This window comes from Onychomys torridus, chromosome 18 (genome assembly GCF_903995425.1).
Source record: "Onychomys torridus chromosome 18, mOncTor1.1, whole genome shotgun sequence".
In the NCBI taxonomy this organism is placed as follows: Eukaryota; Metazoa; Chordata; class Mammalia; order Rodentia; family Cricetidae; genus Onychomys; species Onychomys torridus.
In genome coordinates, this window is record NC_050460.1 from 32,632,766 (window position 1) to 32,650,269 (window position 17,504).

Genomic DNA, 17,504 nt, shown 5'->3' on the forward strand with positions numbered 1-17,504 from the left:
TGTATATGGCACACACACAAAAAAATGAAATTTTGAAAGAGGCAAAAAAAAAATTTCTAAATGTTCGTGTTTTAAAAGGAAATCATGCTTATTGTTTTGAATTATAAGGGTAATCAAAATCTTGACTAAAAATCATAAATTTTTTAAAAGATCCTTTTTCAGCAAACACACACATACACACACACACACACAATTTTCTTCCATGACTTCAATTATGCTCAGGAATCCAAATCTAACTTCAATTTTCTCTTCAAACCTAAAATTCCAGAAGCCAATGCACATTACATTTACATGTCCAAAGGACAACTCCAACTCAGCAGGTGAATAATCACTTTTCCGAAGCATGTTCTGTTTTTTCGTGTTTCTTCCTCAAGCACAGGAACTACTGATGAGGCTCTCACTTCCTTAATAGACATGTTTCCCTCACGGCACTGCAGCATCTTCAGGCAGGTCTCACCACTTTACTTTTTACCAGTCTCTGTCCCTAGTCTCAGTTCCTTACAGTCCATCTTTCCTGCAGATTTATAATTGCTAGAATATTCATTCTAAAATGAAGATCCAGTTGTAACCTCTCACTCACATTTTCATACTGATAACAAAGAGTCCACAGTCAACATCACATGTATCTTTGTGACTGGGCATTTCTACACACAGCTCTTTGCAACCTAGTATCTGGCCATAAACTCTGGAATGATCCTGAAATTCCCCCATGAGTCTGTGGACTCTAGTGTCAGTTGCTCTGCCTATCACGTTCCCACTGTCCTCTTCCCCTAAGTCCTTCTCTGGCTTATTCCTAGTCATTTTTTAGGAAAACTAGGAGATGTCACTCCCTGGAAGGCTTCCTAGATCTTCCTCCTCCCCTGGAAGAACTAACTCCAGGCTGAATCTGCTGTGCTTCTGATGTGTCCTTATGATGAGGAGGCTCTTCCTCTACCCCTCTATGGCGTCATGCACCCACAGTTTTTACTATAACATTAGTACATGTCAGTAAATACTGGTGGAAGACTGGATGAACAGATGGATATATTAATCAATTAGTTCCCTCAGAATAGAAAAAAACCTTACTCCAATGACACAATTTGGCTTAAAACATTGGTTAAAAAAACAAAAACAAAAACAAAAACAAACAAACAAAAAAACAGACTAGCTTGCCTTCGCAATCAGTTTCTCAGCTAAAGGTGGCTTTTTAACTCTGTCTTCCTTTGTGAAATCTTTTGTTGTTGTTTAACAAGAAAAAATACATGTGTGGCATTATCACCCATCTTTATGAACAAGAAGCACACAGCCTTTTCCTAAAGACTGGCATGGCATAAAAACATGTGCCCCAAAAAATACCTTAAATAAGCTGGGCTTGCTGGTGCACACTTTTAATCCCAGCACTTGGGAGGCAGAGGCAAACAGGTCTCTAGGGGTTGGAGGCCAGTCTGATCCTACATAATGAGTTTCAGGCCAGCCAAGGCCACCCAGTGAGACCTGTCTCAAAAAAACAGAAAAAGTGTGTTCCTAGTTTATAATCCCAAAGGCAGTTTTAATGAAATGAGCATATGACTTGCCAAGATGATAGACTTAAAATGTTCGAAAGGAAAAAAAGAAACTCTTACTACCTTATTTTGATTTAGTTATTATCAGTAAACCTGAATCACTAATTCATGATAGAAAAATTAAGTTTTAAACATTAGCTAGATTTGCATGCATGCTTCCTAAAACTTAAGACATTTCAACATCAGATTTTAAAGTTTTGGTTTTCTAGGAAAATCCTATTCTTTTATTCAGAGTCAAGGAACCCACAGTTTAATATTTAAACATTTCATTTAAGTATATCTTGTCTACCAGTTCTCAGAACATACTTTCATTGCCAAACTCTCTCCAAGTGATGCAATATTCTCAGACTTTTTATCCAAACATGCTTGTAGGCATTCCTTTTCTTTAGCCAGATCATTGAGGGTTGCACCAAGAATGCTGATTTCTTCTCGCTGTGCAATACTTTGCCTCGTAAAATTATCTAAATAATCATAAAGGTGTTGTTTTAATCAAAATAAAATCTTTTTTCCAGTTCATCAGATTGAAATATTTTCCAACTAGTTGTCCTATGTTATCCAATCACTTAAGAGTAACATAACCCAAATAAAAGGATTTTGTTTGTGATTATAAATGATAGTGAACCACAAAGTTCTAAAGGCCCATAAATGTAAAAGCATAATTTGAATTACAGCAAAAGAAAGCTCTACATCAATATCAAATCAGACTGATCTGTGTGGTAAGGAGCACAGAAAAGGAATGAAAGAGACAGGTGGAATATCAAAACAACCCATGGATTTTCTCCATTAAATTTCTCTCCTATCTAGCCTAGAATGGCTATTGAATGTAAAGTTGACAATACATTTTAATAAAATATTCAATTAAATCAGCTTTAGAGTTAATTGTCTCCCAATTTTGATTCTTTTTTATTTTTCTAAAATTCCTGAGTAGGAGAATCATTTATGGTATCCTATTTGTGAGAACTCTGACAAGCCAATGTCAGTATTGAAGGCATGAATAATTTCTTTCAAAGCAGGATTTTTTTTTTTTTTTTTGGTTTTGTTTTTGTTTTTTTCTCAGAGCTGAGGATCGAACCCAGGGCCTTGTGCTTGCTAGGCAAGCGCTCTACCACTGAGCTAAATCCCCAAACCCTGAGGCAGGGTTTTTTAAACTGTGGTTTGTCACCCAACTCTGTCTGAACCACCTAGGAAACACCAACTTTTAGGCTTTCCATGGTCCTACTGAATCAAAAATTCTGATAATGGGCACAGCAGCTTGTATCTTGACAAGCACACTGTGCCCCACACCCCACAGTGATGAGAAGTTTGGTCTAGAGGTAGATGCTTTAGGATCACAGAACTGCCTGGAATAGGCCTTTAACAAGTCTGGCTCTAGTGATCTTTGTTAGCTTCTAGGAGACCATATCACATGCCAGAGTTTAAGAACCACTCTTCTAGTGCTCTGCAAGGAGAACTCTGCTAGACCAGACTTCTAGGATAATGCCTACAGAGTTAATCCCTGTCAAGAGCCATTCCAGTGCAGCGCTTAAGTGATGATACCAGCCTATCACATCATACAGTACTTAACAATGTCATGGTCTTTCTCAGCGACAGTAATGCCTCTGAGGCAACACACAAGTTTTGGTGGTTTTATATCTGTGTGTATTTCCACTGAAAACCAAACAATCCATTATCTACCTATCATGGTGTTATCAACATAACAGAATCTAGTACCGCTTATGAGAAGGGTCTCTTGGCATGCCTGTATGGGATTATCTTGATTACATTAATTGATGTGAAAGAAATTTCTTAATTGGAGGTGGAAACATCCTCCAGGCAGTAGGTCCTAGGCTGTATATAGAAGGCAGAGAAAGAAGCTGAGCACCATGTATGGGTCTGTTGCTTTCTTCTGTTGCAGACATAATGTGACTAGTTACTTTAAGCTCCTACAGTCTTGACTTTCCTATCATTAGGATGAACTGTACTTTGAACCGTAATCTGAAATAAATCCTTCCTCCAAAGTTTGTTTTGACAGAGTACTTTAGCACAGCAACAAGAAAAGAAAGTACAAATATCTGCTTCTTTAAAATTCTAATAAGTACAGTATTCTGTTTGTTTGGATTTTTTGTTTTGTTCAGTTTTGGGACAGGGTCTCATGACGTAGCCCTGACAGGCTTGGGACTTGCTGTGTATCCCAGACTGGCCTGGAACTCATGATCCTCCTACTTCAATCTCCTAAGTGCTGGGATTTCAGGTATGAATTACCAAGCTGCATTCTTGCTATCTTTTAATTTGGGATTACAAAGAAAATCACTTGGATAAAATTTCCTATGTAAGTTGATATGATCACATCTTCCTCTTCTTAGAAGTACCAGGTAAATTTTTCTTTTGGTTAGGCTTGTGGAAGATGAACTTATTTCTAACATTTTAAATTCCTAGGAAAAAAATAGCCTTCTCCAGGGAAGAGCACACCAATTGGTTATCCAATACCAAATGTCTCAAGACTTTATTTTGTAAACTCTAGTGTGAATTTATACTAATGAAAATATTAAAAAATAAGACATATATAGGCATATGCATATATAATTGCATGTATGCACTCCCCAGCCCGTCATAAAGGCTCGAGTTGGTTTCATTTTCACAATGGCCATTACCACTGGTGGTCATCCCACAATGCTGGCAGCTCCAATATAAGTGCTTTCCTGGCCTTGCTTCAGGGATTCTGAACCTACCTCTTGGTACAAATGTGATCTATACATATTTGATGTATGTATAAAGTACTTACAAATACTGTACTATATATAAAAGTCTCATGAGACATTCCTGTTCTTTCCCACTTCTACTTCTCATTCATTCCTAAACTCACTGCCCCTTCCACAAATAATACTTCAAGCTTTTGAGGGTCACTGTTAGCTAAACTGCCAGTGTGCTACAGTTTATTGATAATTTTTAGCCCCATCTTATTTCATTTTCCAATACTATCTGACAAGAGATCATACCTTCTCTTTAAAACACCTTTCTTTCCTGCCTTCCAAATAGACTAACTTCTGGGTTTTCTTCCTGCTTCTTTGGTTTCTTCTTACTGTCTTGAATTCTCTTCTCCTTATTCTCTGCCCCCCAGGTGACTTCATGGTTTTAAAATACCATTTATATATGGTATCTTATTCTATTACCTTTCATATTTCTCTTTGAATATTTCCTGTCTCAATCAGTAGCAATTTCATCTACCTAGTTACTCATACTAACATTTACTGAACAACAGGGAGAGGGATTAAGGAATTTTTTTATTTTTGAAATTATAATATAATTACCATCTCCCCCCCCCACTTTTCCTTTCTTCCTCTCAACCCCTCCCATGTAGCCCTTTGCTCTGTTTCAAATTCATGGCTTCTTTTTCTTTAATTGTTGTTACAAACATGCATATGTATAAATATTTAAATACAATCTGCTGAGACCATATAGTGTTACTTGTATATATGTTTCAGGGCTGTGGTACTGGATAACCAGTTAGTGTACTCTTCTCTGGAAAAGACTATTTTTCCTGAGAATTACAAATACTAAAAAAATCTCCTCATCTTTAGTCTTCCATAATCCTAACAAGAATTTGTCTGTTGCTTCTAAGAAGAATAAGATATGATCACATCAACATAAATGGGAATTTTTTATCAAAGTGAACTTTTTTGTAAACTCAGACACTATTATAGATATAACTAAATTTGTGAATGTTTTCTACCCAAAGTGGAAATACATATACATTACAATTCCTTTCTATAGCTCTGAGTAAGCTGCCATGTTATACAAATAGTATCAGATTACAATTATAATAAAGAAAAGGGAGCTGCTGCTTTATCTCTTCACTGACAAATTCAAGTCATAACTAAGTATTTGCGTTTCTAAATCTAAGCTTAAAAATATTGCATTCAAATAAAAATGCAATTCCCATTAATTATATCCATAAACTTAAGGCTAAGGGCCTCTTTCTAAATTTATGTATATTATAACTAAAGGAAAGAAAAGTGTATTTTTCTATCACACTTAAGAAAAATAAAAGGCAATAACAGAAAAAAAAACTTACCAATTTTTTCATCCAAGCACATAATTTTCTCCTGAGTAAGCTGTAGCTCATATTTTTTCTTAGCAAGGTGTCGCTGAGTATCAGAAAGATCTTTTTCTGTGTTTTCATACAAAAGTCTGAAAATATTTCAATAATAAAAACTAATTCTGGGATTTTTATGTTTTGTCGACTTTTAGTATATTTAAATCTAAAGGCTTTTAAGGACACTACTTTTAATGTTGTCACTGTCATCAAACCGCACTGTAGAAAGGCTATAAAACAAGGAGTAGAGCTAGACAGACAGCTCAGTCGGCAAAACGCCTACAATGCACACATGAGGACCTGGGTTCAGATCCCCAGTACCCAAATAAAAGGCTGGCCTAGAGGCGTGTGTTTTTAATCCCAGAACTGGGGTTGGAGAGGGCAAGGAAAGGCAGATTCCTAGAGCTCACTGCTCAGACAGCCTACCCAATCAGCAAACCCAAGATTCAGAAAGGGAAAGACTGGATCTCAAAACTGATGGAGAGCAACAGAAGATTCCCAGGGTTGACCTTCACACATATTCATTCATTCATTCATTCATTCATTCATTCATTCACTCATTTTCTCTCTTTCTCTCAGGCTTGTTTTATTTTGCAATGCACATTTTAGAGTTATCATGCTTTAAAGTTAAACTGAATCACATTTTACCAATACTTAATATTTAGTATCTTTAAATCTTACAATGCAACTCTCTAGATTATGATTTTCTGGCTAAAAAATTATTACATGGGTAATAATCACTTACTTTTAAGAAGATACAGCAATTCCTTGTTATTAGACTTTTAAGTTTATTCCAGTTTTCACTTTTACAGTTAAATCTCTAGTGAACAGCACTTTCTTCACTCCACAAGCATTTATTGTTTGGTATGTATGAGCGCTAGGTGCTGAGGAAGCAGTGGTGAATTAAGCTGGCACTGTTCATGCCCTCAGGAAGTTCACAGTCCACAAGTAAGTATACAGACTTCCATTTCTAGAAATGTGAAAGGCCTTTCACCAAAATCACACTTAGGCATACTGAACATAATGTGTGAAGTCACTCTTTATTTATTTATTTATTTATTCATTTTGGTTTTATAAGATAGGGTTTCCCAGTGTAGTCTGGGCTGTATTAGAACTCACCCTTGTAGACCAGGCTGGCCTCGAACTAAGAGATCCACCTGCTTCTACCTCCTGAGTGCTGAGATAAAAGGTGTACACCATTACCAGCTGGTAAAGCCACTTTAAATGTATGACAAAGTATGCAATAATTTGTAAGGAATGTCTCCTAGTATATAATCAAAGCCTTAAGGCTTACACTAGTCATATTTTGTTTGTCTGTCTCAGTAGCTTAGAAAAGAAAAGGATGCCTCAAGTCTTTATCATGAAGAATAGACTAAAATAGCCCACCTAGTGCCACTGAGCCACTGCTGGAAGGTCAGCCTAGAGAAACTGTCAGTTGTTAAAAGCTCGGGGAATTCTTCCTTGTGGAATTCTTAGTATTAAAAGAAAATAAAAGTCAAAAGTTGATTCCAGGTTGGACACATAAATGTGTGATACTGGCAAAACTTTTCTGGAGACCACACTCTCAAGCCAGGCAAGGACTAGATCTCAGAAGCAGACCTTTTGAAAATGATCCCCCATTTCAAATCACAAATTATATTAAAAGCAATACAAATTTAATAAGAGGTTAAAAGTATAAAAACTAAATGAGATACCCCCAAATTTCCAAGTACAGCACTATTGAACAGGAAGCTTTAAAACAGATATATTTAAATGCAGACATAAAACATAAAATCAAAAGAAAAACAACAGCTTGTAAAATATAATCACAAAATAAAATTATTTTATTAAAAATTTAAAAACAACAAAGCTCAATGTACAAGTTAAGATAAAACTAAAGAGAGAACTAGCAAAATGGAACACACATATCAGAGAAAATCACCTTTATCAAGGGCACAGGTAAGGAGGTGGAAACCAAAAGAGCAAACAGCATAAAGATGGAAGTGAGAAGGTCTGTTATTTACCTAATCAAAATCAAAGGTCACAAATAAAGGCAATACTCAAAGGAACGACGGCCAATCAAAGACAAAACCTTAGACTGGGGAAGCACTAATCGGCATCTAGTATGCAATTCTAAGTGGGTCAAAGCAGAAGAGCTTCAGAGGAGTGAAAGGAGGGGCAGCGTAGATTAGCTCAAACCCAGAAGGACAGTTATTATGAGATGCCACTGCAACGTGAGCTACTCAAAAATAACAACAGGGCCATAGATGTAGAGACCCTTGTTCTTGCAGAGGACTCAAGTTCAGTTCGCAGAATCCAGAAATGGTTCAGATCCATCCACAATTCAAGTTCCATTAATCTGATGCCCTCTTTTGAGCTCCACAGGAACCAGACATACATGTAGCACATATGCATACATGCAGACAAAACACACATAAACATAAAAGAATCTTAATTTTTTTTTGGGGGGGGGGGTTCAAGACAGGGTTTCTCTGTAGTTTTGGAGGCTGTCCTGGAACTCGCTTTGGAGACCAGGCTGACCTCGAACTCATAGAGATCCACCTGCCTCTGCCTTCTGAGTGCTGGGATTACAGGCATGCGCCACCACCGCCCGGCAAGAATCTTTATTTTTTAAAAAGAATGTCAACAACAACAAAAAAAGAAATTCGAACAGAGGTATCCTGTATGAACAAACATGTTCCAGAAAATGGGTTATTAAATGAAAAATCTGTGTTAGGCATGGGATACCCAAAGACACCCAAAACAATACAGGCTATTGCTACCGCTTTCGGTTGACCACCGTAACTAGGCAGTAAGACTCTACTATTGAAGACACCAAACACTTTGGTTGCAGGACACAGAGGAATCAACTTGTCTCCCTGCTGGTTACCTTTCACAGTGCTGAAAGGTGCTATGCAGGCTTCTGGAGGAGAAATGACATCAATGGTCTTACATAATCCTGGACTCCACATGCTACAAATGTGACCTACTAGGCAGGATGTACACAATGGCACATCAGTAGCAAGGTTGTTTAGGGGGGTAACCATCTGTTGTCTTGATTGGATTTGAGATCTGCTTCACAGAAGGCAATTTCATGTTTGGTACTATAAACACAGTCAAAACCCATGGCTAGGAAAGTATTATGTCCAAGGTAGGAACCTCTTGTTGTCTTTCTAAATGGTTATATTGTCAAACTTCCCTCTAAATATTTCTGTTTTTATCCATAGATTTGCACTGTTCTCAACCTTGGGCAGAGAAGCTTCTTACTACAGTAGGTAGTGGTTATGAAAAGACTCAATACCTGTTCAAAGTTCTGAAACTAAGTGGCTTTGAGTGCTCAGGGAACATCATAGAAGAGAAGGCAAGAATGTATGAGTCGGAGGGTGAAGAGGAGTACTGCAAAATGCTATCCTCAGGATGGAAGTGTTGAACACATGAACTCAACAACTTATGGTTACCTGTACAAGACCAAGCTAGTTAAAAATTCCAACAAGGAGGTGAGAGGAACTCCCAAGGCATTATTCCTAGCCAAAAATCTACTAGCAGATGCTTGCTGCTATGAGAGGGAGAGCCACTTTTTTCAAAGGGTAGCCATTAGCAGTATGTCCATGCTCTCAGTGGTTAACCCCATAGCCATGTGCAAATAGACAGCTCTTGGTTTAGTGGATATCTATCTATACCTATATCTATACCTATACCTATACCTATACCTATACCTATACATATACCTATACATATACCTTTATCTATATATGCGGAGGACTTGAAACTTACGGGAGATGTAATAGGGAGGGAGAAGAGTTAGCAGAAGGGAGTGGGGATTGGATAACATTAATATGTATTGTATACATCTATGAAATTTTCAAGCAAAAAATAATTCACAGGGAGCCATATTTCTACACTTTATTCAAAGTATTAAATGTGACAAGTAATACCTAGAGAAATCACTGAAAATGCTATACAAACAGTAAAAAAAAATAGTGCATGCACACACACACATCAAAATGAAAAGTTTAAGATGTCAAGTAACTCATTCAGAAGAAATGAAAACAGAGGGAATAAATAAAAATAAAAATAAATGAATCGAACTATATCCATAATTACAGTAAACAGGTATGTTCTTCCTTACTTTTATAGCACCAAACTGAAAGCAATCAAAATGTCCCTCCTAGCTTTCATGGTACCAGAAGGCATCAAGCAAGCTTCCAAAGGAGGGAAGCAACCAACAGTCTGACCCATCTATGATGCATATGAACCGCAACTACCATGGCACAATAACCCTAAGGGTCCAGGAGTGGCACACATAACTTGGTGGTAACCATCAACTCTCTAATTGAACTTAAGACCCACTCAACAAGAGGGAAGCCATGTCTGGTACCAGAAATCTAAATAACTACCAGTGTTAGTGAAGTCATGGTTATTGGAGGAGAATCTACAACCACTAATTTACTAAGTCAACATAATCACTAACAATCTATAAACATTTGTGATATTTTGCATTCACAAGGTTTTGATCCACTGTATTTTACATGTGTGCTAATTAAGACTTCATGTTTTCAAGAACATTCTCTCCATACTGTACTATTGTTTCTCAGCTAAACTAACATTATTTGAGGCTTCCCTATAATCTAACTGGAAATAAGTCCTTTCCATTACATTCTTGTGTGTGCTAGAATCATCAAGACTGTGAAGCTGTCCCACATGTTGTACGTATGAGTCCTCTTATTCTAAGATAACTGGAGTCCTTGAGGCTTTCCTACACACATCTGGTTTCTCTTCAATGTGAGCCTTTTTTGTGCATTTAAACAGTACTAGAATGATTGAAGGCTGTCCCTACAGTGCTTATATGTATGTTTTTCTTCTTTGAGAATTCCTTTATGTATCTGAAGTAAATAGAACACTGGAAGGTTTTCCTGCAGTTTTTGTTATTGATGGTGGGTTGGGTTTTTATTTGCTTGTTTTGTTTTTGTTTTTTCATTCATGAAGTTTCTTTGCCATGTACATTCATGCGTGTTTTTGATAGAAAATTGAATAACTGAAATTTCTCCCACACTGCTTACATGGAGGTTTCATTCCAATGTGAGCACTTTCATGGAACTGAAGAGTACTTGAGTGGCTAAAGTCTTCCCTATATGGCTTATATTCATAAGGATTCTCCCCAGCATGGGCCCTGGTATGATTTCTAAGAGAACTGAGGAAACTGAAGACTTTGTCACATTGCTTACCTTTACACAGTATCTCCAATGAGTACTTTTTCTTTGCTTCTGGAAGCATTGGAAATAAGTTAAAGTTTTCCAGAATTCTAGTTCTGTTTTGTTGCTATACCAAACATCAGGACCAAAAGCAACTTGGGGCAGAAAAGGCTTAATTGACTATTTCCAGGTTACAATCCATCGTCAGGGCAAGAAATCAAAGGAGGAGCTTTAAGCAGAAACCAGGAGAACACTTGTCTACTGGCTTGCTTCTTGTGGTCTAGTCAGCAAGCTTTTCTATATAACCCAGGCTAACCTGTCAGAGATAGTGCCACCCACTACGGGCTGAGACCTTCCTTACCAACCAGCAATCCTGACAATGCCCCACAGACATGCTCACAGGCCAATGAAAGTTATTCAATTGAGGTGGGACACTCTTCCCAGGTGTCTCAAGTTGACAACCAAGATTTGCCATCACAACATTTTACTCCATTTTCCTCTTAATCATATTCTTTGTTGTATGAGTTCTGAAGGGAATGAATGACAAATGAGGGCACATACACACACACAGGGCACACGCGGGGGGGGGGGTTGATTTCACATTCAGAAGTTTTCTTGTTCAAAACACAATCTAAAGTCTTCACAGATGGTTTCTTCATTTACGTTCAAAGTATCTCTGCTACTTGACTTATGCTGGGACTTTTGTAGCCATCTTCAATGTTCTGGCTACCCATTTTTGTATCATAGAGGATACACTTCATAAGGTTTCTTCTACCACTTGACTTCTTACATATCACCTGGGACTTCTGTAGCCATCTTTAATATTCTGGTCTTCACATTTTTTTCCTACAGAGGCTAAACTCTAGAAGGGTTCCCACATCATATTTCTATAGAGGGTCTTCTGGGAAAAATCTAGAAAAGCACACACTCCAGGATAAAGTTCACAGTCATAGCTTCAAAGGTCAGTAACTCTATTTCCAGTTTCTGGTGACCCAGGTCCTCCCAAGGCTCTGAAAGCCTATGTAGGTCACAACACAACAGAGAAGGAACCACCCAGAATCTCTCTGAACAGCACACATGTGGTCCTAATAAAGTCTTTTAGATGGATTTACATAGTATTCTGACTTTTTAAATTTGTCTCAGGAACTGTATCCATATGATTAGATTGATACCATTCTTGAGGTGGTATAAATTTATACCATTTCAAAAATTTATTTAGCTTATAAATTTATAATTATAAAATAGACTAATGAGTGCCAGATGTAAGGTATTTGAGGGCAAGGAAAAGAGGTGTGACTACAAAGAAGTACCATAGGAAGTAACTTTGTAGGAATGGAATAATTCCTTATCTCAAATATGGTGACTGACATCAACTATTTATATTATACAATGACATAGAACTATACACAACTGTGCCAATGTAGATTTTCTGATTTTGACATTGTAGCCTAATTATGTAAAATGGGATATTGCTTTAAAAATGGACAAAGGTTAAATGGCCTTTGCTATATTTTTGCAAATTTTGTTTTGTTTTTTATTTTTGAGACAGGGTTTCTCTGTGTAGCCTTAGCTGTTCTGGAACTCACTTTGTAGACCAGGCTGGCCTCAGACTCACAGAAATCCACCTGCCTCTGCCTCCTGAGTGCTTGGATTAAAGTCATGCGCCACAACCACCTGGAAATTTTGCAACTACTTACAAATTTTATTTTAAGGTAATATAATAAATTCCGAGATCTAGGCCACACAAGTAAATTATTAAATAAGAATCTTTGGGAGCAGAAAGCAGATAACACTAATTCTTTATAAAGTTCTGCAAATTCTTTATAAAGTTTGGCTAGAGAGATGGTGTTCTGGCTAATTTTATGTTAACTTGACACAAGCTAGAGTCATCTGAGAGAAAGAAGTTTCACTTGAGAAAATGCTTCCACAAGATTGGCTGCAGGTAAGCCTGTAGAACACTTTCTTGATTAACAATTGATGTGGGAGTTTCCAGTCCATTGTGGATGAGGCCACCCCTAGGGTGGTGGTCTTGTGTTCTATAAGAAAGCAAGCTGAGCAAGCTAGTAAGCAGCACCCCTCCGTGGTCTCTACATCAGTTCCTGCCCCCAGATTCCTGCCTTTTTTAGTTCCTTTCCTGACTTTTCTTCAATGATGGATTACAATGTGGAAGTATAAACCAAATAAATCTTTTCCTCCCCAACTTGTTTGGTTATGGTGTTTCATCACAGAAATAGAAAACCTAACTATGACATATGGCTCAGTGGTTAAAAGCACTTGTTGATCTTTCAAAGGACCTAGGTTTGGTTCCCAGCACCCATACAGTAAGTAGTACACAACCATCTGTAACTCCATTTCTAGAGAGTTACATTCAGAGATCTGATACCCTCTTCTGACATCTACAGGCACCAGATGTGCACATACATACATGCAGGCAAAACACATAAGCATAAAACAAATACATTTTAAAGTTCTGAAAAGTTTCATTTACTTCACCAAGAAACACAAAGGTGAAAATCTGACAAAACAGATGTTATAAAAAGAAAAAGGTGTGTATTTCCCACACTTAAGCATATGTAAAACATTACTATGTGCATTAGCTATCCTTGCATTATTAAAGCTACACTACAACCATATATTTTCTTTTTAAAAATATCTCTATAGAACACTTGGGACCTACATAAGAAAAGGAGTAGAAAACAGGAAACTATATGTAGTTATCAAAATAGTCAAGTTAATAAACCACTAATAACTAAACCAAACTCTGATGTAAGCATTCAAAGATATGGCAGTAGTAAACTATAAGACCATCTCTTGGCAGTCCATAGGCAGGAACATCAGGAGTTCAAAATCATCCTCTGCTACACAGCAAGTACATGAGACACTCTCAAAAATAAATCTAACTATTCCAGAATCTTGTGATTCAATTGTCAGAAAATACTCCAGAAAAAATCCCCAAAGATATTTGGCTAAGCTACCTAATGTGTTGTTTTCTCATCTGCCCATATTTTCATATGAAAAACAACTACTGAACTGGCAAAATTGCTCAGGAGGTAAAGGCACTTACCACCTAGGCTCATGACCTGTATTTGACCTCTGAACATACGCTGTGGCACATGTACACACACGTACAGACTCACACACATACACACCAATCATCATAATCAATGTCAAATATAATATTTAAAAACTCTCATCTATGTGCACCTGGACAGAAGACTTCAATACCAAGGCCCTTCCAGAAGACTGAAAGGATCTCAGATATATCCACACACCCGGTTTATGTACAGCTACCAAGAGGTGGAAAACAAACCTAGTGATGAAGACAATGTGCATACTTAGATGGCTAGCTGGCTCAGCAGATAAAAGCACTCGCTGCACAAGCTTAATGGCCTTAAGTGGATCACAGGACCTCCTGACTTTGAGGGTCTTACAAGGAGCAATCACAAATCAAAGAACTTGAGGGCAATTTGCCACAGCCTCATAGTGGAAGACAACCAGAGGAGGCAGTCACGTGGAGGGGTAGGCCTATAGGGGTTAGTCGTGGAGAGGGAAGCGCTGGGATTGTTGATCTATTAAATATTTCAGACAGCAGGAGATCAGCTGTGACAGTGAATAGTATGGGGGTGGGGAGTTAGTAGCTTTAACTCTGTGGCTAGGAGCTGAGCCCACAGGAGAATAACTGTGGAATCTGACAGTCTCCAGCCTGAGGTCAGAAAGTGGATCAGTCTCTAGAGCCATCTATCACTGGGGTAAGGCTGAGAATTTTAAAGCTCCATTGGTGTATTTGGCTTCCCAGCCTTATCTCTCCAGCTGGGGACTTAATTTTCAGTTTAGTCCAAAGACAAGAGACTGGTTTGCCTGAACAGCAATCATATATTATAATCAAATTAGCTTCATTCCAGGGATGCAAGGATAGTTCAGGTAAGATATGCCTTTAATTTCAACACTTGAGAGGCAATGGCAGGCAGATTTCTTAGTCCTAGAACAGCCAGGGTTATGTAGTGAGACCCTGTATCAAATAATCAATTAATTAAACCAGTTAGTATTTACCAGTGAACATATGCAAACATCAATTTAATATTTTGTGAGACTTAGAAAAATTAATCAAAAGAAAAGCATTTTTTAATTCATTGTTTGTATAGATACTTCTGACAGTTTCTAAAACTTTAAACTTTCTACTTCATGGGTTTTCCTTATTTTCTTTATATAATCTTATTTTCAAAATCATTTAGCATTTAGTTCAGAAGTATTTTCCATTACTGCTCAGATGCAAATATTTTTACTCAATTCTAAGAGAACTTTACTCAAACCCTCTGAATTGATGCTTTTTTTTATAATTACATACAGCCAGGTGGTATCTCCAGAGAAATCCAACTAGGAAAACAGAAAATTCTAGAATAACAGGAAACTAATAGCCAACCTGTAATATGTAATTATTTTTTAAATAGTTTCTATTCATCATTCAGGGTTTTTGTTTTGTTTTGTGTTTTTGTTTTTGTTTTTTAGTTTTTTGAGACAAAGTTTCTCTGTGTAGTTTTGAACCTATACTGGAACTCACTCTGTAGTCCAGGCTGGCCTTGAACTCACAGAGACCCACTTGCCTCTGCCTCCCAAGTGGTAGGATTAAAGACATGCACCACCACCACCCAGCTCATTCAGTATTTTTTAAAATACTAGAAACAATTACTAGAAGAGACTGAAATTGATGGCATGTTACTTAAGAATCAGTCTAGAGTTTTACATTGAAGATGAGCTTCAATGCATAGGAGAGTATGCTTCCTTTAAAAGCAGCACATATTCAGACCCATGTGACAGATTTGTAAAGTAATACTGAAAAGTATACTAAGAGGTAACTGTGGTAAGAAATCAGACAAGAAGGTTCCTCCATTTGACACAGTTGTCATATGGTCTACCCAGAGTTCTAAAATAGATTTTGATACTGAAATCTTTCTACTCTCAAATAGCCTAACTCAAAAGGAACCAGCTAACTTTTTACTTACAGATAGTTCTATCAAGTTTTCAATTGTATGAGAAATTTTAATTTGTTGGGCCATGTATTAATTAATTATAAAGTTAAATAACCAAATAAAATATCTGCAAAGGAAGTAAGTAGACATTTCACAAAGAAGCTACAGTTATGGCACAAAAAGGTACTCAACATCATTAGGAAATCAGAGACTGACAATAGTAAATATTGACAGATGTGGTGGTTTGGAAGAAAATGGCCCCAAAGGGAAAGGTACTATTAAAAGGTGTGGCCTTGTTGGAGGAAGTGTGTTATTGTGGGGGTGGGCTTAGAGGCATCTTTTGCTCAAACTTCCCTCAGTATGACTATCAGTTGACTTCCTGTTGTCTGCAAGATGTAGAACTCTCAGCTCTAGCACCACATCTGCCTGCATGCCACCATGCTCCCCCAACAGGATGATAATAAACTGAACCTCTGAAACTGTAAGCAAGGCACCCCGACTGTTTTCTTTATAAGAGGTGCCATGGTCATGATGTCTCTTCATAGCAATAGAAACCCTAAGATAACAAGGAAGCAGAAGAACAATAATAAAACACTCATACATTCCTCTGAAGTAGGGTTCTAGATGAAAATTAAGAATTAGGTAAATGTAGAGTGATATGTCTCAAGCATAGTTCAAACTAGAACCTTATTGGATTTAAAGGAATCTATACTCACAAGATGCTAGCTTACTACCTCTAATAGTTACCTTAGTGGCAAAGGGCTTAATTCTCTTTGAGAGTCCTAAGAAGACAAGCATCATAAATCATTATTTACATTATTAAATCTACAAGCACTGCAGAAAACTATTTGGTCATTTCTTGTCAAGTTAAAGACATACGTATCACACAACCCAAAAATTCCACTATTGGAAAGAAATAAAGAAAAAAAATATGGCTATAAAACAACAACATGTACAAGGACTGGAGAAGGAGATCTGTGGTGATTTTATCTGTGTACCCCAATAAAGTTTATCTGAGGATCAGAGGAAAATTATCTGAGGATCAGAGGAGGATCTGTGAGTTCAAGGCCACACAGGGAATAGAGCCAGGCGTGGTGGTATATACCGTCAATCCCAGCAATAATCATAAAGGTCTGGAGGTCTATACAGACAGACAGGAAGTGACAAAGCTAGGCAGAAGAGGAAGTGATGTAGCTGGGCAGAGAGAGGAAATGAGATGGCAGAACAAAAAGGATATAGGCATGGGTATACAGGAAGTAGGTCTCTGGCAGGAGATCTCCTAGTGGTAAGAATGTGGTTGGCTTCTTTCTGCTTTTCTGATCTCTCAGCTATTTTTTAAGATTTTTTTTTTTTATGTATACAGCATGTATCCCTGCAGGCCAGAAGAGGGCACCAGATCTCATTATAGATAGTTGTGAGCCACCATATGGTTGCTGAGAATTGAACTCAGGACCTCTAGAAGAGCAGTCGGTGCTCTTAACCAATGAGCCATCTCTCCAGCCCCTGATCTCTCAGCTTTTGAACTCCAATATCTGGCTCCAGGTTTTTTATTAATTAAACCTTTTAGCAATTTGTCTTACATTTGGTGCCCATAAAGGCAAGATCAGTACCCTTGGAGGATCAGGGACACAATTAATATTGAATCTCATAGCCATAATGATACATGGATAGGAAAGGTGATTTCATGAGGTTTGAAGAAAAATAATAATAATGTCAGATGCTTTAATTGCAGTAAACAAGGCCACCTAAAAAG

The 17,504-nt window shown here is 37.5% G+C and overlaps 1 protein-coding gene across 7 annotated transcripts in view; it reads right to left on the minus strand.

Annotated features, from left to right (window-relative positions):
- Tsga10 (testis specific 10) overlaps positions 1 to 17,504 on the minus strand; it is a 104,734-nt gene that overhangs the window by 40,238 nt on the left and 46,992 nt on the right. For all 7 annotated transcript variants that reach the window (XM_036167367.1, XM_036167365.1, XM_036167364.1 and 4 more), the window contains 2 exons: positions 5,593 to 5,708; positions 1,848 to 2,002 (listed from right to left, as the gene is read on the minus strand). In XM_036167367.1, the coding sequence (XP_036023260.1) occupies positions 1,848 to 2,002; positions 5,593 to 5,708 (271 nt within the window). The remainder of the gene's footprint in view (positions 1 to 1,847; positions 2,003 to 5,592; positions 5,709 to 17,504) is intronic.